Genomic DNA, 25,366 nt, shown 5'->3' on the forward strand with positions numbered 1-25,366 from the left:
AATCATTTTACAGTATACGAAACAAACACTATTTTATGCAGAGTTGGCTTTTATTCACTTCCTGTTCTTCTTTTTATTACAAAACAAAAAAAAAACACGCAGATATTTAGCAATCATGGGATGTGATGGAGGAACGATTCCCACTCGTGATGAGCTCGTCCGTATGAAACAAAAGCCTGAAAAGGTGAAGATGATTTAAGTTACAATTAATATTTCAACATACTACACTGTAGTTTATGACAATTTTTACTACAATTACAGTTCGCACATATAGACTTCTTCTTTTGAGAAAGTACCGAACACTCTGTGGCAAAAACTCATACTACCATATTTTTATAATAAACTTACAAGTTGTATTATCAGTTAATTCCAATGAAAATAACATTAAAATTCTCCAATGGACTCAAATTTCTTCCATATGAAACAACACGTCACCTTCCCTCAAAGAGGAAAGAGAGCCTGGTACTCTGCCAAATTTGGATGTTTCTGTTTCAATATCATCCAGGTGGTTCTTTTTACAAGTGTTTCCACAAAAAAGAATGTTTGTATCATACAGCGTAAGCAAAAGAAATATTATAGGAGATGATTTTAGAAGCAGGTCTACTATTGTATTTTTGGTTAAAAAATCTGTCTATGTTTTAACACAGTGTTTTTCTATTGTTCTGTCACGTGAAGATTAGGGTCCACTGCCAGCACCATACCCCCTGCTGAATAAAAGGCGGCGTGTAGGGAGTTAAGTGTCAGTGACTGTGTGCTTAGCATTTCTGTCTCAAAACCCTATTCCTTTGTCTTTTAATTTTTGAAATATGAAGCTTGCTCCTAGGTGCTGAATTTTGTCTGGTTTATCAATATCTATATCTTTCTTCAGGTATGGTTAATACTCTAATTGAGCTCTTACAAGGGTGTTAAAGGCAGTATTCCAACATTCTAGGGGACATTATAATGTGTCAAGTTGTGTCGTAGAAAATGAAGTGTAGAGTTTGCCTTTTGATATCAGTAATCCAAGGTAGAGGTTTGAGTGAACATGTTTCAGTATTTGTATTGGTAAGTAAACTGGAATGATTTACTTTTGACACTTAAAATATAACACTTGTTTGAATTGAATTTCATGCCCCATGTGGAACCCTACTTTTTAAGTTCATATAGATCTTTCTGTAGAATAATGTGATTTGAGGTGTTTTTTATCTGTTGATACAGCAAACAATCATCTGCCAAGAGATGAACCTGTGATTTGACGCTCAATGGTAGGTCATTTATATGGCAGAGAAACATAAACGGTCCTAGGACTGTTCCTTGTGGTACTGCCAGAGTCTATGTGTATGCTTCCTTAGTTTTCACCTTCCACCACTTAATTCATAGACCGATGTTATTTTATTTCTTTGAATTTATATAATTCCAGAATCGTTTTGAGTTATCCATATCCATACCTTCTTGGATGATCTTCTTCACCTGATCCCATTCCTTGAAGTTCTGATATTGTCTAAACCTGCTCCATGATCCAGTTTTGTAAGCCTGCTTGTAAAGTCTGGCTTTCCTTTTCAAAGATCATTTAATATTTCAGTTAAGTTGGTACACACTCGCGTGAATGCATTGTTTGCAGATTTGTTGTACCTTCAATTAAGGATAGATTTGTTGTAAAAATAAGATCAAGTTAATCCCGTTGGCGGGTTGGTTTAAGATGAACTTGAGCGAGGTTGTTTTCAGTCCTAATATCTACTTAAGTGATATTGGATAGTTCTATCTGCACATTACTACAATTCACAGTGAAAGTATTCCAATCAATATCAGGACAGTTAAAATTTCCAGATAAAACAAGTTATTTTGGTTTACTTCCATTTAGTAATTCAAATGATTATTTTAGCTTGTCAAGGTTCTTCATGTTAATGTTTTACTTGATTTCAGAGTTATATATTTTTACAAGTTCAATATGCTACAATCATCATATGCTACACCAAGTTAGGTCCAGGTAACAGGCAAAACACAAATTGCACAAGGCCAAACAATATCATTTTACCAGGTCCTGGATTTTCTTCAATGTCATCAGGCATGAGCAAGATAATCAGGATGTATGTTTTTATGCTCGGAGTAACAGTTTACTTTAAATCAGGATGTATTTTTTTATGCTCGGAGAAACTTCAACAGAAAGAAATAACCGACGTGAGTTCAACATCATTATCATATCCTGAAATGGGGTGTTTTATCCTTTTTTCTCCATTTTAAGTCTGATTAGATTTCATTCAGACACTTTGATATTGTATACGTATAAGTAAGATGTAATGATCAAAGCCATAAGGCATCTAGGAGCTCGTGGCTTTTAACCCGTCAGAAATTGACATGAAATCCTGTGAGGCTAAATGCATTTCCTTTGTTACCTCTGATTACGCTGACTAACTGACTTGGTTTGTCTTAATCCTGCCCCTTTTGTAGGGAGGTTTGTCAAAGTCCTGTATGTCCATATTTCTGGTTTTTAAGTTATTTCTCAGAAGTATCATACTTGGTTAAGTGTATTTCTTGTTGGTGGTCGCATCTGGTTTGTTTAAATCTATATGTTGTCTGTGGTAGCGCACAGATGGGTACCCGAAGTCTAGGTACAATTTTGTGGGTACCCGGGTATAATTTAAGTAAGCTAAAAACCAGTACCCAACCAATACAGCCATAAATGATACCATATTGCAATAAAATCTACAAAACTATTGTAAATTTACTTTAAGTATACAGATTTATACTGAAGTAAGTTAGTTTAAACTTTATTTAATTTTACAACGATTGTGAAACAAGCTATTACAACTTATATTAATCACTCTCATTGGCACGATTTTGTGCGAGAGTGTGGTCTTGTGGTGTGGGGGGAACCCACTTGTCCGGCTTGGTGACCACTAACCAAACTCACATGCGCCCAGGTCAGGAATCGATCCTGGGTCGCCTTGGTGAGAAGCGAGTGCGCTAACCACTGCGCTAACTGGACTTTCCTGATGTAAGTTAATGGATTAGGCTCACATAAACCGGATCTCATTTTATAATTTGCTAAACTGAGTGAACCTTAAAACTGAACTTGTTTGGTTACCGGTGGGAAATTGGCCATTATCCAAAAGCCCTTCAAGATCTTCAAATTATATTGAAACAGAACTTGGTACACATGTTGCCAGGAACAGTAAGCACATGTATGGAAAGGTCCATAAATGTTACTAGTTGTTGAGATATTCCCCTGTTTTTTTATCCCCCGCCGTCCGTCCCACATTCATTTCTTTGCATCTCCTCTTACATTTCTCATGCGATTTCTACCAAACTTTCACAGATTGATGATCATAAAGTAAAGCAGTGCATATTGTCGGGCTTTTGCGATTCGACCATTTTTGAAAGAGTTATATCCCTTTGTTTATTTTACATTTAAAATTGGTTTCTTCGCAACTCCTCTTACGTTTTTCATGTGATTTCTACCAAACTTTTACAGATTGATGACTATATAGTGACGCAGCGCATATTGTCGGGGGCTTTCGCGATTTGACCATTTTAGGAAGAGTTATTGCCCTTTCTTTATTTACGCATTTCTTATGTTCCTGAGAAACTACCCTTACCATTGATTGGCTTTCGTTACAAAAAATGCCCCCATGAGGCGGGGGATATAGCTGTCTGTGACCGCTTTTGTTTCTATGAAATCAACAACAACAACAACAACAGACGTCAGTTTGAGTGTTCGCTCTGTGGACCTCTTTTAGTTAAAACTTTAACATCATCGGTCATAGATGTACTGAGAATGTAGGTTTCCAGAGAGCAGAAAAGGCTTGGTGTATGAATGCTGAAATGCAGAGCTGTCTGTCAGAATTCACAATTAAAACCACATATTAAAGCTAACATAAAACAACATTCAATTCATTTTTTCTTACAGAAAGACAGAACTGCTGATCTTGCAGCCAAATGGAAGCACTGTGCCATCTCTCAGGAGCCACTCAGGGAACCGGTGATGGCGTGTGAACTTGGAAGGTAATCTTAAAAAAAATAACATGTAGTATTCAAGTAGAGGTTGCGAAAAAAGGACATGTACGTGTACTTTTTGTTTTTCTAACCCATGATACTTGCTGATTACTTTTAACAATTTAAAATAAAGGACATGATGCTGAAGGGACCTGTGAAAACAGCAAAGAGAGTGGTAGCAAAAACAATTGGAATACATATATTATCTAAAATCTAGGATTTAGGAGTACAGTTATCAAAATTAGACTTTTGGATGGACACGCCCAAATTTTAATACTACTGCTTGGCATCAAATTTTTGAACAAGCCCTGCTATATAAAATTCAGAATTTTATCAAGCCCAGAAGACATTTTACCAGTGCAGGGATTTTGGTCTTGTGTTAAGTTTACCACTGGGAGTAAGGAAAACCAAACTAAACATCATGATTTTTTCCTTTTATATAAGATATTACTAAAATTATGTGTGTTGATTTTAAAAAGATTCTTGATTTAGCACAAAACACTGTCTTTTATGTTTTGCTGGAGGAGGGGATCAGAGCATTCATTTGTATGGAAACGTCAACGATCAGCTAATATTAAATGTATCACAGCTAAAAAAGGAATGAGGGCAGGTACTCTATTGTGAAAGGTCAGAGCAACTGGAAATTTGATAAGCTTGGAGACGTACCTTATCCTCAATCAATTCCTAACAATGTGTATTTCGCAATATCTCTCAATTCTGACAGCAAATAACAGTGTTTTCATACCACTTTGCATACTAGTATAAAACACAACTGATAGTAACTGTTATATGTGGAATAATTAACTGATGAGTCATTACAACTGTGATAAGACAGATTATTTTTGTTTGTGTACAATTTCACTTCCACTATATCTAGAATGAAGAATGTTAGGTTGTTGGATACCTTTCATGGGATTGTGTTTGGGGTCCCTAGGGTCAAACCAAAAAATAGAAAAACATTGTTGAAACTGAATAACTTCAGTTAGGGTTGACCTATCTTGACCAAACTTGGTCTGTAAGAAGACTTTATGGATACCTTTCATCAGATTGTGTGAAATCATTTACACACTGAAAACCCTCGCTGTTTTGTCTAAGTCAACAATAACTACATGTAGAGTGCTCTAGAAACACTACATTAGCAGGGCTCATAACTAGCTTTTTTATAAATGGCCCTAGGACAGAAGTTTAAACACTACCAATGGATGACCCCTATTATATTTTCAAATCAGTAAATATGATAGGCCATTTACCTACATCATTCTCTTTAGACTTATTCATTTCTAGCTATTTTGTTTCTTCATTTTCTTCATGCTAAGTTTAAACTTGTTAACCAGGTTTTCACAAAGTGAAACCTGGTTATTAGAATGATGAACGTCATTGTTTCGGCCGGGCAGGTGGGTAGGCAGGCGGGTGCTTGGCCGTGTCAAACTCACCTATGAAACTGAATAACTTTAGTTAGGGTTGACATATCTTGACCAAACTTGGTCTATAGAAAGAGTTTATGGATATTTTTCATGGGATTGCGTTTGGGGTCCCTAGGGTCAAGGTCACTATAACTAAAAATAGAAAAACGGTTGAAACTGAATAACTTTAGTTAGGGTCCACATATCTTGACCAATCTTGGTCTATAGGAAGAGTTTATGGATACCTTTCATGGGATTGTGTTTGGGGTCCCTAGGGTCAAGGTCAAGGTCACTGTTACTAAAAATAGAAAAACGGTTGAAACTGAATAATTTTAGTTAGGGTTGACATATCTTGACCAAACTTGGTATATAGGAAGAGTTTATGGATACCTTTCATGGGATTGTGTTTGGGGTCCCTAGGGTCAAGGTCAAGGTCACTGTTATTAAAAATAGAAAAAAATGGTTGAAACTGAATAACTTCAGTTAGGGTTGACATATCTTGACCAAACTTGGTCTGTAGGAAGACTTTATGGATACCTTTCATCAGACTGCGTTCGGGGTCCCTAGGGTCAAGGTCAAGGTCACTGTTACTAAAAATAGGAAAATGGTTGAAACTGAATAACTAAAGTTAGGGTTGACATATCTTGACCAAACTTGGTCTATAAAAAGAGTTTATGGATACCTTTCATGGGATTGTGTTTGGGGTCCCTAGGGTCAAGGTCAAGGTCACTGTAACTAAAAATAGAAACGGTTGAAACGGAATAACTTTAGTTAAGGTCCACATATCTTGACCAATCTTGGTCTATAGGAAGAGTTTATGGATACCTTTCATGGGATTGTGTTTGGGGTCCCTAGGGTCAAGGTCACTGTTACTAAAATAGAAAAACAGTTGAAACTTAATAACTTTAGTTAGGGTTGACATATCTTGACCAATCTTGGTCTATAGAAAGAGTTTATGGATACCTTTCATGGGATTGTGTTTGGGCTCCCTAGGGTCAAGGTCAAGGTCACTGTTACTAAAAAAGGTCACTGTTACTAAAATAGAAAAACGGTTGAAACTGAATGACTTTAGTTAGGGTCCACATATCTTGACCAATCTTGGTCTATAGGAAGAGTTTATGGATACCTTTCATGGGATTGTGTTTGGGGTCCCTAGGGTCAAGGTCAAGGTCACTGTTACTAAAAATAGAAAAACAGTTGAAACTGAATAACTTTAGTTAGGGTTGACATATCTTGAATAAACTTGGTCTATAGGAAGAGTTTATAGATACCTTTCATGGGATTCCATTTGGGGTCCCTAGGGTCAAGGTCACTGTTACTAAAATTAGAAAAACAGACACAGGCTGAAGTTCGTCTGTCAATCATTGAAAACCTGGTTTCGTTGCATTGCGGCGTTTCTTGTTATTTTATGATTGTGAAACAAGTTTTTACAACATTATATTAATCACTCTTGTTGGCATGATGTTGTACGAGAGTGAGGTCTAGTGTTGTGGGGATATTATAAATAAATGTTGAACTTCTTCATGCCATTTTTCTTTTCTAGGTTTACATTAAATTTGATCCTGGCAAAAACTACTACCATTATGTAAATTGTTCACATATAAATTGTTCAATAGTGCCCAACACTCTCATTTAAAAGTACAAGTCAAAAGACACAAACTGTCATCCTTCCATCTTGCAGTTACTTATCATTTTCATGTTCAAACTTTGCTCTTGAAAAATGTTAGCGATCAATATTTTCAAACTGCCTGTAGTGAGGTCTTCATGAAAATATGTTAGGTACTAAAGGCTAGCTGTCCATATAAGCCCAAATACTAATGGTTATCTGTCCATCAAGGTCTTTTTGGCTCATTTTTCATGTAACCGTGACAGTGCTTGATAATTATGATATAAAATAATATCATCTATTATTCATTATCGCTGGTGATCATTGCTTCATAACCCAGGTGCATAGATTAAGGGCCAAATTGGGATTACGCAGATCAATGCCTTAGGGGTAGGTGTGGGAGGGGGTATTTCAAATTCGGGCTTTTTGGTATGACAAAAACTGTCAAATTTCATTACTCAACTGCGTATTTGCGTATAGTCAACTATGCGCCTGTAACCAATGGTGCGATTGAATTTAAATCAAACAAGAATTTAAAGGGGTGGATGTGAATATTTCCTTTATTTATGTACATAGTGAAATACAAAAGCTTAAAACATTTTCATTAGTAGTTATCATTACATAGTATATGTAACATTTACATTTTAAATATTTAATTTAACTAAAATTCAGTGCTAACAATTATCTTACACATCATTAAAGCTCCAATCTCACAGATTGATTGTTTTGACAACTTTTATATTTTCGTCTCCCAATGAGCCAATTTTTGCGTAAATGTCTGGAAACCAGTGATACAAGACTGCTGACAAATGAATAGATAGCAATTTTCATATTTACGTTTAAAAATTGATATTTTATGGCTAAAAGCATTACTAACGTTATTATCTAAGAAAATGGAAATTTTCATCACTTTACTAAACAATTAAGATCTGATCTATTGTGAGTTATCTTATATGACTGAATTAAAGGCACTGATGCCAAAATGAGCTGATTCTGAGACCAAAAATAAGAAAAGGTAAAAACTGTCAATTTGTGCAGCTTTAAAACTTTTCAAAAACATGTCATTAGCATAATATTAAACTGAGATCACCTTCTGCGTTTATTAATCAAAGGGCACTGGTCTAGCTAAATGACAGTTTTTATTACAATCAACAATACACAACTGCTAATAGACATCAGTATTGTAAAGAAGGAATTACTAATATGTACCACAAAGCTTAGTATGTTTTTCTTATTTTTCACTAGGGTAATACACTTTGAGCAAAAGGAACGTTGGCAGTTTGGTGATCCAGACAAGAGAGTGGGTGTCTCGATTCCTGCATTAAAAGGCTTCATTGTTCAGTTGAATAAACAAAAATATATACTTGAAAGACATACCTAAAAGGAGATATAATCAATGGTCAGAATTTTTTGTCTATTTTTCATGCATTTAAGGCAAAAACAAACATTCCAGTTTTGTTATGCGGTAGTTAAATGTAAAACAATTTATTAAAAAATTATGTTAATCTTCATGAAAAATCTTTGAAAACTAAAATTGCCCACGCACTTTGTGCAATAGAACCTAAAGTTTTGTAATTTAAAATTGGTTGCACAAGTTCCATACATTATACATTTAACTGCATTATGAACACAAATAATGGGCCTTTCCGATATTTGAAATGCTTTCTTATCATGAAAGTTTAGGATTTCACTTATTACAATATCAATTTGAATTTATGATCATGTGAATCATACGACACTCCTATTAGTCGTATAGACCGCTAGCGGACCCAGGGCAGGCCTGCTCTAAAGTCTTCCCAAGTTTGCTTTTAATATAGGAGAAAATATGTAATGAAATACGCCTAAAATTCACCATTTTGGACAAAAAATTGTTAATAATTTCATGGGGGACCCGGGTGTACCCCCAAACCCCCCCTGCTGACACTTTAAACCAAATAGATTTCGGTTCTGCAGGAGGGGAGCAAGATAAAAGGTTATGCCCCTAAGTTACGCCAACTCTAACATTGAACCCTAGATCCGCCCCTGTAGACCAAGAACACCAGTCACATGTTTATTGTTATCATACAATTGGCCGATTGTTCAATCTTTACTGCTCTGGAAGTTTAATGGATACACATGATTGTGATCTGCTGCATTTCTAACAATAGTTGAGACAACTGTTTCACTTCTACTTGTTTATTTAACTTGTAACGTATGCAAGTCATTATACAGTTCTTGTTTAAAATTTGAAAAAAACAATGTCCTTAATCACGTTGTTAACTTTAAAGCTGCACTCTTACAGATTTACCATTTTTACAACTTCTTTAATTTTTGTCTTGGAAAGATCAATTTTTGCGTAAATATCTCAAACCAATTAAAAAACCTAACGGTTTAAGAAAAATGCATAAAACATCAATTTTCGAACTGAAATATAAAAATCTGCGATCATTTTTTTTGTCAGCATTCTTACATAACTGGTTTCCATGGATTTTTGCAAAAAATGGCTTGTTTCAAAAAAAAAAAAGTTGTCAAAACGTTCAATCTGTGAGATAGCAGCTTAAACAAAGTTCTGAATCAGCCCATTGTCATATTTTTGTGGTTTGCTTTGCCCTAGCACATGATGTTGATTAAAATAATGTACAATTTAAAAAGGATGCAAAATGATACTAATTTGTGACCAATAAAGATTTGACTTAAATAATAACAAATTGCATTTTTATTTTATTTTGAAGTCAAAAGAGAAATGTTATAAAAAGAAGAAGAATTAAAATTCAACTGGAACCAAAATGCTGAAGCTAATGTAATAATAAAAGTATGCAATTTTTTGTCACATTATAAAAATGAAATTGAAATTAGATTAAAATTCTTTTTTTGGCTGCCCTCCATGAATATTTAGTTCCCTAACCAAGATAAATTCAGAGATGTTATCACAACCTACGTAATTGAAAATAAACAACAGTTTTTTGTGTTTGGATGTTATTGAGAACTTATTAAGACAATTAGTTTGAATCTTTCAGTTTCATTTTATAACACATTTTTTTTAGGTATTCTTACATCAGTGTAAAAAATAATTATGATTTAATAAAAAATGGTTAATAATAATCTAAAATATATTGCATTTAGTGAAGAAGAATTATAAGCACATAACAATAAAATACATGATAAAGGCAACATTATTATACAATGTAATAATATGTATATACACAATGCAAGATGACATTGATGAATCCAGAATATAGTCAGGGCCAGTATTTAATATTAATCTTATCCTTATTCTTGACATGCCTCAGTGATTCCATTCAGCTTATTAGTCAGCTAAATATATAGGCCAATCAAAACTTTTAGTCTCTAATCTTTAACTTAAGTTCAATCTTGCTTTAGTTGCTTATTGAATGCGGCCCCAGGACTTCAACCTTATTATGTAGTGAGTTTTTAAATCCAATATAAAACAAAATGCATTTATACTGTATTTTGGCATCAGTTCTTAAGATGATCTTTTCTCTAAAGTCAGCTTCATCCCGCCAATTGGCCTGCAAAAGATATTCTTCTCCAGCTTTGGTGGAATTTGTAAGTCTGGCGATGGTTTTATCTTGAAGTTTTGCAACAATTTTACAATAGTCATTTTGAGTTCCATGTTGGCAAAACGCATCCCGAGACAGCTTTTTGGACCAGTCCCGAAGGGCAAGTAGGTGTATGGTTGGATATTTGATTTGTTTTCTGCAGAGAATCTGTTTGGGTCAAATTTCTCGGGTTCTGGCCAATATTCTGCGAGTCTGTGTATCGTATAAACAGGAACAGTGAGAGATATATTTCGCGGCAGAGTAAAATCACTCACTTTCACTTCTTTTGTGATTTGACGATTGATTCTTGTAACGGGTGGGTATAAGCGCATGGATTCCGAAACAAACATGTCCAAATTTGTCAGTGTTTGGATGATATCATATGAGACTTCAGTAGTTCCAACCTTTTCATTTATCTCTTGCACGAGTTCATCCTGAAGGTCTTGATGCACTGCTAAGAAGTATGTTGTAAAAACCAAGGCTGTTGATGTGGTATCATTTCCAGCAAAGAGGAACAATATGGCATTGGCAATGATTTCATCATCAGTCATGCCCCGACTTAGTTTATCATCCGTTTTGAGTTTCTCAGTCTCTTCAGTTTCGTCTGTTTCCTCAGTTTTTGCGTTCGATTTAGAGTTCTCCTGTTGGGTGTTGATCATAAGCTGCAAGAGATCTTGCTTTTTACACCCCTTGTCTAATTTTCTGTCCTGAATCACTTGCTTAAGAGCGTCTGAAACATACGCAATGGCTTTGGTGTCGTTGTAGTCAATATCAAAGAAATTGTACACATGCTTCAGATCCGGGATCAGGAACAGCATTGTTAACATCGGATTCTTTTCCAAGCTGTAGCTCAACATTTTTGTGACCTGCTGTTTTAATTCATCTACAGAATTATTCCCGTTGATTTCTACCCCTAGTGCTGCTTGACAGATAATCTCTAATGTTAAATCCCTGTAGACTGGAAACATGTCAAAAACAGCCTCTTTCTCTGGGCCTAATTTGATTGTAATGCCCTTTAATGTTCGATCAATTCCTCCGATGATAATATCTTCCATTCTTCTAAGTTTTCCGCTCGTGAATGAAGGAGTCATAGTTGTTCTCAAGAACTTCCAGTATTCAAGCCGGGAAGCCATCAAAATTGTCTTTTCCCAGTATTTTGTAACTCCAGCAGCTTGTGACCGAGAATGAAACTCATTGTATCTCTTTACGAAAAGTTCTCTAATAATTTCTGGATCAGTAACGAATATTGTTGGGAGATTACCTAGAAAGAATCCCACAACTTTTCCATACTTCAGCGTCGCGTCATATTCACTTTGCATGACACCCTTTTGGGCAAGATGCTTGAAACATCCAAAAAATGGCGATGGTTCAACAAAAGGTAATCGGTATCGCGCAAATATGCTATGTTTCCTGGATGTATAAATATAAAACAGAAACACAATTGTCACAATAAACAGAAGCCATAATGGCAGCTCAATAATTCCAAGAAGTAACATTTTGTATGTCCCACAGAAGGACTGAAACTATTCAAGAACTTTTGGCATCTAGCTATCTCCTTAGAATAATATTATCTGGTAGATTTTCCTCCAATATTCAGAAGATCTTGTAAGCATTAAGCATCCACTAAGATTATGGTCTAAACTAGCTTTGTAAAAGTTGAGGGTTTTGAGTCAATAATAAGACTTAAAGCTATTGCACTGTCTGTCCATTTTATATTATGTGCCCACAATTACACAGCTCAATGAAATCTCAATACTATTTTGTAGCTACTGTCAAATTGCTTTTATGCTCCACTTACATTGTCATAAAGGAATATTTTTGGACGTAAAGCGTTAGACTCAGTTTACATGATAGTTACTGTAAATGTCCTATTAGAAGCGCTGGGGGCAGTATATAGTACAGCATACTGCTGTATACACCACCAGGTGTGTATATTAATAAAAAAAATCCACTGAACACGAGGCTTCAATATATCAATACACAAATTTCTCTTTGTTTTCAGCTTAGGTGGTGTGTAGCCTAAATCATATGATAGGGTATGGGTTTATATGACTCCAGCAGCCTGAGCATGTTACTTTAAACATATGGAGCAAATGTATTGCTTTTCATCAGAAGGAATTGTAAAAAAAAAGTTAAGAGTTTAGGTTAGCTGTGTTCAAGATGCGGAATTGGAAATTAGACCTATGGATAGACCCCCTGGGCATCAATGTGGGCATGCACTTCTATTAGGACATTTACAGTATATTAAATTTAATGGTATTGTCTGGTGAAAGACGACAGACTGCAATTATAATAATTTTTATGCTCTTGTTAACGTTCTGTTGTGTTACAATATAAGTTTGAATCTTGCAGATCAGAATATAAAGGCAGCTGATGCACGAACCTTCGCTTAAGGTCAATATCAAAAGATCCTATATAAATAATTATGCCTTTTTTTTAGTGTTCGTCGTAAGCAATAAAGAGCATTGTTTTGGTTAAAGTAACCTTAATTCAAGCGTGTGCTACACATAAATCTGTGTTTGTAATGTCTGCATCCATGAATCATCCTTTAATTTGTAAATACCTAAAACACAGTGTTGCATATCATGTATCATCCAAATAACAGGATTTAAAGTAACTTGCTCATGGTTTGTAAATTTTTAATTACGAAATAAAGTGTGGCAAATCATAAAGTGTGTTAAAACAAAAATACCAAAAGCTGGAAGCCTTCAGCAAATGTTGATATTTGCTGAAATATCGTTTTTGAAGACAACAATGTTCAATAGGGTTAGTAGCGCGATTGAAAGTTAATTACGACAGTGGTGTTGTGTGATTAGTTGATTGACATTATCACGTGATGTGATTAATGTATTCTTAACTGGTCAATATATTTACTTTTGTTGTTAAAGTTCTGCCGGCCGTGTGGACTTGACTGCTGTTTTCTACTATTTTCTTGACTTTACCAGCGTGGGTTCGGACCCCACTAAAACAAAAATACTATATATGCTATAACTGTACTTTTTTCTGCAATTTCGATATCATTGAGTAAAATAATGATACAATAAGTGTTTTCAGAAGCATTACCAGGAAAACTATTTTTAGGTCCAAAAACATGAGCATCACTTTAAAAGAAGTAGTCTTATCTTAATCATAAATATATATATATATGATTATTAAATAAAACAACTCTTCAATAAACAAACCATTTTTTCTTTAAAGCGGCCAAAGTAAAGCAATATCACTTTTTCTATCAACTTGACATGTATTTTAGAATACAAATCTACAATCATTATTAAACCACCAATTGTATTGAGTTTCACAAGCATTGGTACAAGAGGTAAACCTTTACCCAGTTAATAGGTTAAATCAGATATGTAGTTATAATATACATGACCATAAACTGATATTTTGAATTTTAAGTTTTGTTTCCCCTCCCACCCAAGTGAATCAACAAAATATTATCACAAAATAACTGAATAAGTGTTTTGATGTACAAGACATGCATGCAAACACATTTCTTGATGCACCCAAGGGGTACGATGTTAAATTTAATACAAATTAATTCATATATTTTACCGTATACATATTGAATTATATAATAAAGAAGTCAAATCAATAAGTTTTTAAAAATTGTTAAAATTTTATAATTTGAATTACTTCAACTTGCCAAAATTTATTTTTGTAAACACATAATTATAAAAGTATATGATTATGAAGGTTCATTTTTAGCTCGACTAATCAAAGAAAAAGGAGAGCTATACTTCTCACCCTAAGCATCGGCGTCACACCTAAGTTAAGGGCCACAAGTCTTTGCAAACATCAGTTACGGCCCTCTTCTGAAAAAAATCAGCTCATCAAAAAGTGGTAAAAAAAATCTTGAAAAAAAGGCCCACTCTTGTATTAGCGTGAGTTTTCTTTAAAGATGCACTATTACTCACAAATAAGATTTAATACATATGTTTAACCCTTAGGCTGCTGATGGCGATTTTAAAGGCTTTGCAAACAGCTTGGACCCAGACCAGACGCCAAGTAACTCGGCGCCTGGTCAGGTTCCAAGCTGTTTGCCACTCAGTCAATATATCCCCAAAGTTTTAAGTAAATTGAAAGAAATTTAGAATAAACCAGACGACATTTTTGAGCAGAAGACAATTTACCCAGCATGCAAAGGGTTAAATATACCAAAAGGTGTCGAAATCAATGATGTTTATGAAGGAAACCGAGTTCATTTTAATAGAAATGTGCAGAAATCATGGTATTGCTACCTTAGAAAACCCTAGTAGATAGCAGTTAATCTTTTAGCATTCACCACTCATTTTATATTTTTTGCGTTTTCAGCTATTAGATACACGGTTATAATATTGTTAATGGTAATTAATATTTTCCATAAATGCATTATTTAGTAAGTGGTTGAGGGTGTATCACTCAAAATTGATGTTTGTTTTACAATTATTTTTTTTTGTATGTATTGATTTTGAATAAGAGAGCATTTATTTCTGGACATTTATATTTCAGCTCTTTTTGATGGGCTATTTAACAGGTGTAAACTTTATGTGAATCTTAAGAAATTATCAAGCTTAATTTACAGTCTTCATTGCATAACAGGATGTTTTCTTGATTTTGCTTTGATAAAATTTGATAACTGAAACAGTTTGTCTGTTGTTCAGGTTGATGGGTTTTTGTTTTTCCTGGGATGTTTAGACATATCTTAAAATCTATGATGATAAAGTATGTTGTTATCAGTGCAGAAATCAAAGAACAATGGCTGCAGTATAGAAATTAAAAAAAATAATTTGATATTTAAGAAATTTAAAACAAAGAGGAGGAAGCTATTTACAGAAAAAAGGTTTTTAAGTATTGGTTTTAAGCTACTTTATAAAAGTTATTGTAGGGTTTTAGCTAAAGATTTATGGAGAAGTGCTGCACCCTGTCCTTAACAGGTAGCACCCATCTGCCCTGATGGAGACCAGCTTGGGCACCCTCCTGCCTTTATAAAGTTAAATGCTTCAAATCATCAAATAATTATTTTGCTTTGATTAAACCTTTATGACTATAAATTCACACAACATTGACATGATTTAGCAGTTACGAGCTAATATTTCTTCAATAAAGCACATTTCTTCACATTTTCTGTGAAATTCATAATGTTCAAATTTTTCAAAGTCTGACACAAAGTGCCCTTTCATCATTTAGCACCCTATCCCTTTTAGGCAACACCCTGTCGTTTTGAATCCCTGGCTAAAACTCTAATTATTGTTTATTATTGCTTTACTACCCTATGCGTGGCGCATCCCAGCTATATAACTTACTTCATAACAATCACTTAATCAAAATTTGACAGCTGTTCAAAGCAAGTAATAAAAATCTGGTCAGAACAACTCCTAGGATTTCAATTCTGAAAAAAATGCATGTTATGAAAACCGTGTAACTTCCAGGAAATTTGTTTACGTATATGGTAGATCGATTTCCTGGAAAAATAATGTTTTATCTGTGTGTGTGTGTTTTTTTGTTGTCGGTTGGGAGCTTGGGGGGACTGATACTGCCACCTATGGTTGAAATAAGACATTGGTGCACTAAATCTGACATGGCTGTGTAAAATTAATTGGGCAAGCCTGATAAAATTACATTGGAGCCCGAGGCATGTGGTAATTGCAACCACTTTTATGCAATAAATTTTAACACTGTAATAAATATTCATGTCAGGCCCTGTCAATGGCGATCATGTCATCTTATAGGGTTTAAGACAGGCTTAAAAAAGAGAGGGGGTGATACAGAAAAGGGTCAGGGTGGTACAGAAAAGGGTCAGTGTGGTATAGGAAAGGGACAGGGTGGTACAGAAAAAGGAAAGGGTAGTACAGAAAAGGGACAGGGTAGAACAGAAAAGGGACAGGGTGGAACAGAAAAGGGTCAGTGTGGTATAGGAAAGGGACAGGGTGGTACAGAAAAAGGACAGGGTAGTACAGAAAAGGGACAGGGTGGAACAGAAAAGGGACAGGGTGGTACAGAAAAGAGACAGGGTAGTACAGAAAAGGGTCAGGGTGGTACAGAAAAGAGACAGGGTAGTACAGAAAAGGGTCAGGGTGGTACAGAAAAGGGACAGGGTAGTACAGAAAAGGGACAGGGTAGTACAGAAAAGGGACAGGGTAGTACAGAAAAGGGACAGGGTAGTACAGAAAAGGGACAGGGTAGTACAGAAAAGGGACAGGGTAGTACAGAAAAGGGACAGGGTGGAACAGAAAAACAGGGTGGTACAGAAAAGGGACAGGGTGGTACAGATAAGGGACAGGGTAGTACAGAAAAGGGACAGGGTAGTACAGAAGAGGGACAGGGTGGAACAGAAAAGGGACAGGGTGGTACAGAAAAACAGGGTGGTACAGAAAAGGGACAGGGTGGTACAGAAAAACAGGGTGGTACAGAAAAGGGACAGGGTGGTACAGAAAAGGGACAGGGTGGTACAGAAAAGGGACAGGGTGGTACAGAAAAGGGACAGGGTGGTACAGAAAAGGGACAGGGTGGTACAGATAAGGGACAGGGTGGTACAGAAAAGGGACAGGGTGGAACAGAAAAACAGGGTGGTACAGAAAAGGGACAGGGTGGTACAGATAAGGGACAGGGTGGTACAGAAAAGGGACAGGGTAGTACAGAAAAGGGTCAGGGTGGTACAGAAAAGGGACAGGGTGGTACAGATAAGGGACAGGGTGGTACAGAAAAGAGACAGGGTAGTACAGATAAGGGACAGGGTGGTACAGAAAAGGGACAGGGTGGTACAGAAAAGGGACAGGGTGGTACAGAAAAGGGACAGGGTGGTACAGATAAGGGACAGGGTAGTACAGAAAAGGGACAGGGTGGAACAGAAAAGGGACAGGGTGGTACAGAAAAGGGACAGGGTGGTACAGAAAAGGGACAGGGTGGAACAGAAAAACAGGGTGGTACAGAAAAGGGACAGGGTGGTACAGAAAAGGGACAGGGTGGTACAGAAAAGGGACAGGGTGGTACAGAAAAGGGACAGGGTGGTACAGATAAGGGACAGGGTGGTACAGAAAAGGGACAGGGTGGAACAGAAAAGGGACAGGGTGGTACAGAAAAGGGACAGGGTGGTACAGAAAAGGGACAGGGTGGAACAGAAAAACAGGGTGGTACAGAAAAGGGACAGGGTGGTACAGAAAAGGGACAGGGTGGTACAGAAAAGGGACAGGGTGGTACAGAAAAGGGTCAGGGTGGTACAGAAAAGGGACAGGGTGGTACAGATAAGGGACAGGGTGGTACAGAAAAGAGACAGGGTAGAACAGAAAAACAGGGTGGTACAGAAAAGGGACAGGGTGGTACAGATAAGGGACAGGGTAGTACAGAAAAGGGACAGGGTGGTACAGAAAAGGGACAGGGTGGTACAGAAAAGGGACAGGGTAGTACAGAAAAGGGACAGGGTAGTACAGAAAAGGGACAGGGTAGTACAGAAAAGGGTCAGGGTGGTACAGAAAAGGGACAGGGTGGTACAGATAAGGGACAGGGTGGTACAGAAAAGAGACAGGGTGGTACAGAAAAGGGACAGGGTGGTACAGAAAAGGGACAGGGTAGTACAGAAAAGGGACAGGGTAGTACAGAAAAGGGACAGGGTGGTACAGAAAAGGGACAGGGTGGTACAGATAAGGGACAGGGTGGTACAGAAAAGGGACAGGGTGGTACAGATAAGGGACAGGGTGGTACAGAAAAGAGACAGGGTAGAACAGAAAAACAGGGTGGTACAGAAAAGGGACAGGGTGGTACAGATAAGGGACAGGGTGGTACAGAAAAGAGACAGGGTAGAACAGAAAAACAGGGTGCTACTGAAAAGGGACAGGGTGGTACAGATAAGGGACAGGGTGGTACAGAAAAGGGACAGGGTAGTACAGAAAAGGGACAGGGTAGAACAGAAAAACAGGGTGCTACTGAAAAGGGACAGGGTGGTACAGAAAAGGGACAGGGTGGTACAGATAAGGGACAGGGTGGTACAGAAAAGGGACAGGGTAGTACAGAAAAGGGACAGGGTGGTACAGAAAAGGGACAGGGTGGTACAGATAAGGGACAGGGTGGTACAGAAAAGAGACAGGGTAGTACAGAAAAGAGACAGGGTAGTACAGAAAAGGGTCAGGGTGGTACAGAAAAGGGACAGGGTGGTACAGATAAGGGACAGGGTGGTACAGAAAAGAGACAGGGTAGAACAGAAAAACAGGGTGCTACTGAAAAGGGACAGGGTGGTACAGATAAGGGACAGGGTGGTACAGAAAAGGGACAGGGTAGTACAGAAAAGGGACAGGGTGGTACAGAAAAGGGACAGGGTGGTACAGATAAGGGACAGGGTGGTACAGAAAAGAGACAGGGTAGTACAGAAAAGGGTCAGGGTGGTACAGATAAGGGACAGGGTGGTACAGAAAAGAGACAGGGTGGTACAGAAAAGAGACAGGGTAGTACAGAAGAGGGACAGGGTGGAACAGAAAAACAGGGTGGTACAGAAAAGGGACAGGGTGGTGCAGAAAAGGGCAGGATTGTACAGAAAAGGGACATGGTGGTGAAAAAAAGGGACAGGGTGGTGCAGCAAAGGGGCAGGGTGGTACAGAAAAGGGAAAGGGTGGTACAGAAGAAGGTCAGTGTGGTTCTAAAAAGGGCAGGGTGCTAGAGAAAAGGGACAGGGTCTTTAGGGATATAATGGTTCATTGAATCAGGATGTGAAGAATTTAAAATATTATAATTTGACAAAAAGGTAAGAAGTTGCAGTAGATTTAGGTTTCAACTGTCAGAAGTTTTGTGTGTTTTTTATAATTTCAAATAACTATCTTTTAAACAAAACATAGGGAAAAGGTTTAATTTTCTAAATCATTCAATTCTAAGAAGGCAGAAGAGTGCACATGCTGGTCTCTATTGGGGTGCTACCAAAAAAGGGCAGGGTGCAGCTCCCTTCTATAACTCATAAGCTAAAATGTGAAAGTTTTAATGAAATCTGAATGAGACAAAAACACACACAGTTGCTTTAATATGTGAACTTAAAAGTTTTGTTGAGTATATTATTAATGTTTTCCCTTTCAGACTCTACAACAAGGAGTGTGCCCTGGAGTTTCTGATCGACCGGTCAAAGTTTGAGTGTGCACCCAGCTTTGAGTATCTCCGGGGTCTTAAGGTACATTTACTAGGCTTCAGTATATTGGTTCTACACAATGAATCACTGTTATTCACTGCAGCAGAAATAGTTATGAAACAAGATAATGTTATTGCTTAGAAATACAGAAATTAAAGTTGCTTCAATCTTTATTCATGGAAGTCGTGGATTAAAGTTATCAGTCAGTCCAGAAGTATTCTGTTGAGTTTTGTTTTAATAGTAATGCTTTGACAATTAGAACGGAGATCTTTTAAGAAATACAACAGTTCCGTAAAATTATCAATTTTCTCAATATCTTTATTTATTATATGGGAATGATTTAATTCTTTTGCCAACATAATTATTATGACACATTGTTTCTCACCAAATATAGGACCTGAAGCAGTTGAACTTGACAGGGAATCGTAGCTACGCAAGGCCAAAATCAGACAAAGGAGATGGCTATGTGGACAATCAGGACTCCAAATTTATCTGCCCAGTCGTTGGCTTAGAGATGAATGGAATGCACAAGTAAGTTTGGGGCGGGTATAAATGACTGTTATAATTTCCCAATTTGAAACATACATGTTAAAATCTCCCAAAATGAAAAGGCCAGGCCTCTTCCTAATGACTGCTGAAAAAGCCCAGGATTATTTTTTTCAGCAAATTGAAAATAACAAACAAGATAAAAAATAAAGTTTATGTACACCTATGTGAGTCAGTATGTTATGTTAAAAGAATTCTTATGGTAAGATTTGTATGGTAGACTGTAGACTGAATATTTCTGACTGAAAAGAAAATGTCGCATACACAAGCAAGTCTGCCAGGCCTTTATGTTTGTTGGACCTGGTGTTTTTTCTGCTGGCAAGGCTTATTAACGACATGCATTAATTGCACCAACATGCCCATCACAACGAGCCTAATCAAAACTCTTATTAACATTGACAACATTGACAAATAACAGCTTTGCTGCTCTTGTTATGGTTGATTGACAGCTAGAAGGAGTGTTGGGAGTGATATCTCATGACGCTTCATCCAATCATGATCGAGGCTGTAGATTCCAACACCTCCATTAACCATCTGACTTTGTAAGAGTGAAAAAATTTATATTTAGAACCTTCATCTTTCTAATTTCCTGGCAGAAACTTGATAAGTCCCTCGAAGTGTATCATATATCTGAGATTCAAATTTTGGTTTATCATACTTAATAAAAAAGTAATTCAAAATTCTTGAAGATGTTACCATTGATTGAACTATTTGCAGGTTTATGTACCTTTGGGGCTGTGGATGTGTGCTGTCAGAGAGAGCTATCAAAGAGGTCAAGGGAGACAACTGCCACAAGGTAAGAGGGTGTAGAAGAAGTTACAGTTAAACCACATTGGCTCAAACTCCCTTGGCTCGAATTCCTCGTTGGCTCGAACTGGATGTAAAGGACCGATTTCTTTATACTTAATGTAAGCATTCCTGCTTGGCTGGATTTTTTCGAGGCTCAAGGTAAATTTGCCCTGTCCCTGGGAATTTCAAGTCAACAGGGTTTGACTGTATATGATTTTTGTCTGATGAAAATCAGAAACATTACTCTCACTAAAATCAACAAATCTGCTCGAATCAAGTCAATATTTGTTTCAATTGTCTGATGTTGTGTCTTACGTATTGTATACACCATCACTTCTACATGTTCCCTTATTTCTATCTTATGAACTGTAGACACAATACTGTTATATTTGCATTCAACAAGGCCAACTATGTTGTTAATAACAACAAAGATTGCCATGTAACTTAATGGGAATAAACTTGATTTGAACATTACCAGCATATGACTAACAGTATTATATATATCTATAAGTAGGTGACATTGTACAAAAAGCAGCAGCCTGAAACTTTCAAGCCAAATAAATTAAGTAGCACATGCTTATTTTGTCACTATATAGTTTGTAACTGTTTGAAGGGATTAATTTGTCCTTGAATATGCCGATTCTTATTAGATTTAATGATCAAGGGACCAATTTTTTTTCTATAATTAAAAAACTTTTATCAGGTTGCTTTTGGTTGTTGCTTATTTTGTTGTAAGTATTGATTTCTGTAAATTAGAAGGCAGAAAACCCCTCAAAAGGCTTCGAAAAAGTCAATTTTGCTTCCGTGTACAGGTCATTCCTTGTGATTCCCATTAGGGGACTTAAGCCCTTCCCAAACCCATCGCAAAAAAATAATGGTTTCAGCCCTTTAGCTGCCAGGTCAATCACTTCCCTGTGTATTGGTCTTTGGATTTTGCTTTGATATTCCATATACCTAAAATGATGCTTGCTTCAAGAACACATCCCACTCAGACTGCTTGATAACATTTTCCCCTTTCTTCCATATTTCAGTGTGGTAAGCCATTCCAAGAGGGCGATGTGATTGTGTTGAATGGTACAGAGGAGGAAGTGGACCAGTTGAGATCTCGCATGGAGGAGAGACGTCTTCAGCAGAAACTGGAGAAGGTACATGGAGAATAAGGATCCCAAATATATCAAAGCCATGACTTCACAAGAGAAAAAAAATAAAGATAAAACCCAGTCAACTACATAAAATATACTGTGTTTTTGTTTCACCTAAAAATGGGATGTATAGGTATTTCTTTGGCGTAGGTGACAGCGGCATCATCTTGCACAGACATTAGCTTAAGTATTTATAATCCAATCATCATTTAAACTGTTGGCAGTGTTTGTCAGCATATTGTCTCATTCAAGTTAGATCCCTGGGTAAATCGCATCATTACAATAATAATTGTAACTATAGAGTTATGCCCCTTTTAGGTTAAAAACTAGAAGTTTTGTGCAGACAGTAACTAGAGTATTATTTCTCCAATTATGAAACTTTGTGAAAGGGTTTGTGGGTATAATGACACAATTCAAGTTTGATCTGGGGTAAATTACATTAATCTCACAGTTCTGTCCCTTTTATGTTAAAACATATTATCTATCAAATTGTCTTGTGCAGACAATAACTTAGATATATTTATTATCCAAGCATGATGAAACTTGTTGACACTGTTTGTGGTTATGTTTCAGACAAATTTTATCTGGGGTAAATTGCATCAGTTACTTGAGAGTTATTCCCCTTTTACGTAAAAAATAGTAGGTTTATGTTTAGTGCAGAAAATAACTTATTATCCAATCCTGCTGAAATTTAATGACTGTGTTTGAAAGCAAAATGTCTCAATCATGTTTGATCATGGGGTGAATCGACACAGTAACTCCCAGAATTTTGCCCCTTTTACATTTAAAAATAGAAAATATATATCTTGTGCAGACAATATTTATTACCGAATCATTATGAAACTTAGCTACAGTGTTTGCAGGCATTATGTCTCTGTTACATTTTGATTGTTGCTCAGTAACTCATTTTATTTCACAATTTTGCTCTTTTCACATATAAATTTGTAATATAATTGATTTGACTTATAATGATGGGCATTCCATACAGGTGACACATCCAATTCAGCGGGAATTCTAGTCTGATTCTACATTATATATAAATAACAGCCTAGTGTGCATGTGTATTTCTATAAGCTATTTATTAAATGATATATTTATAAAATATTACATTAGTCCATTGATCTCCTGGATTGTATGAGTTCTTGTTACTTCAATACTTGAGTGAAGTTTAATACACCATGTATCAGCAGTATTGCCTGTTATGGACTTAATGGAAGCAATTTCAAAGCAACACATTCTTAGTAGTTCAATAGTTACATTTAATGTTATCCTTTGTTCTGATTTATTTGCAGAAAGCCAAAAAGGCCAAGAAACATAAAGCAGAGACAGCTACCTCAGATTCTGCAGCAGAATGTGGCCCCAGCACCAGCAAACAGGCCAGATTAGAGCAACCAGTCAATGGAGATACAAAATTGACCAATGGTAGCAAAGTGTCAAAGGTTGTTGCCAATGACAACAAGAAATTGACCAATGGCAGCAAAGGTTCTAAAACCCTAGCCAATGGGACTACAGTCAGAAATCCATTGCTTGCAACTGCAGATCTGCCCACTACATCTAGCAGTATTCAGAAGGACCCCAAAAGCAGTGCAGCTTATAAAAACCTGTTTACGTCATGTGACAGAGCTAAAAGGCAGATGAAAGGTCATTGGGTTACATCCAACCCTTACTGGATGTAAAATTGGTTACTATCATCCATTACTGAATCAAAACTACAGTGTATGTTATATTCAAGCCTTATTGGTTACGGCTGTACTGTCATCTATAATGACCAGTGGCATTTGGCATAATTTTGAAGAAGAGATGCTTATTATAATAGATACTTAACATGTACATATATGTGGGTTAAGAACCATTGTGGTTTTGTTTTTAAGTGATGTAAATAATTGTAATGGATATTTGTCTTATTCTTGTAAATTCTTAAATGATTTTGTGCATATTTCCTTTATTGTAATAAAACAGTCATACAATTTATGTTGGTTTATTTCCAATCTGTCGTATATATTAGCTTATAAACAAACTGTGTAAATACAAACAGATATTTGGAAACATACTTGTAACTGCCTTGAATTTAGTCAGAAGTGGAGTTATATGATGGTCAAATGGCATAACTTGATAATTAAATGAAGGCCCTGTATCGCTCACCTGATCCAATTCAAGTGTGAAATAAGTGTTTTCAGGGCGAGGGCAATTGTGACAGGGGGAGGGAATAAGTGTTTCAGGGCAATGGAAAGTGCAACAAGATGGGACTTAATTTAAAACAAATTTAGGACTAGTTTTCAATGCTACATGTTAAATATTATAGTTGAGGGTATTACATTATTAGAGAATTCTGGTGGTCTGCTACCTTTGAAAGGATGCATACTTGTCTTTGTTTGTACATTTTTATTTTCTGTTCTTGTTATGTTTTGAGTATAAAAATAAAAATTGTCAAGTTCCATGAACATATGTTCATAAATGTGGCCTCTAGAGTGTTAACATGCTTTTCCTATTATTTGACCTGGTGACCTAGTTTTTGACTGCACATGACCCAGATTCGAACTTGGCCTAGAGCTAATCAATAGAAACTTTCTGACTAAGTTTCATGAACATACAGTCATAAAAGTGACCTCTAGAGTGTTAACAAGCTTTTCATATGATTTGACCTGGTGACCTAGTTTTTGACAACACATGACCTGGATTCAAACTTGAATTAGAGATTATTAATATAAACATTCTGACCAGCTTTCATGAAGATACAGTCATAAATGTGACCTCTATAGTGTTAACAAGCTTTTCCTTTAATTTGACCTGGTGACCTAGTTTTTGACCGCAAATGACCCAGATTCGAACTCAACCTAGAGATTATTAATGTTAACATTCTGACGAAATTTCCTGAAGATACAGTCATAAATGTGATCTCTATAGTGTTAACAAGCTTTTCCTTAAATTTGACCTGGTGACCCAGTTTTTAACCCCAGATGACCCAATATCGAACTTGTCCAAGATTTTATTGAGGGTAACATTCTGACCAAGTTCCATTAAGATTGTGACCCAATTGTGACCTCTAGATTGTTAACAGTCAAATTGTTGACGATGGATGACAGACCACAGGTTGATCACAATAGCTCACCTTGAGCACTTCGTGCTTAGTTGAGCTAAATAACTAGTCATTAAACTTGCTGCATATTGTCTCTGGTAACAGTTTAAGGTGAATATCTTTAACAGTTTACATGATATTGTCAAGGTTTTTAAGCCACCAGACTTGACTTGCATCAACCACTTTCCTCAGGCTTAATTCAGGGATA

General features: G+C 36.4%; 2 protein-coding genes across 2 annotated transcripts; one reads left to right on the top strand and one right to left on the bottom strand.

Moving 5' to 3' along the window:
* The first annotated feature begins 28 nt into the window (after positions 1-28).
* Positions 29-24,051, top strand: LOC128213438 (replication termination factor 2-like). The gene is made up of 7 exons (XM_052919125.1): positions 29-184; positions 3,887-3,981; positions 19,557-19,647; positions 20,000-20,136; positions 20,869-20,947; positions 21,972-22,085; positions 23,375-24,051. Exons 1-7 carry the CDS (start codon positions 116-118, stop codon positions 23,756-23,758), a joined length of 969 nt encoding a protein of 322 aa, XP_052775085.1. The 5' UTR covers positions 29-115; the 3' UTR covers positions 23,759-24,051.
* On the bottom strand, positions 9,141-12,338 carry LOC128213436 (cytochrome P450 3A24-like). Its single transcript, XM_052919123.1, has one exon. The coding sequence runs from the start codon at positions 12,014-12,016 to the stop codon at positions 10,445-10,447; it is 1,572 nt and encodes a 523-aa protein (XP_052775083.1). The 5' UTR covers positions 12,017-12,338; the 3' UTR covers positions 9,141-10,444.
* Positions 24,052-25,366: the final 1,315 nt, after the last annotated feature.

Source organism: Mya arenaria, chromosome 13 (assembly GCF_026914265.1).
Source record: "Mya arenaria isolate MELC-2E11 chromosome 13, ASM2691426v1".
NCBI lineage: Eukaryota > Metazoa > Mollusca > Bivalvia > Myida > Myidae > Mya > Mya arenaria.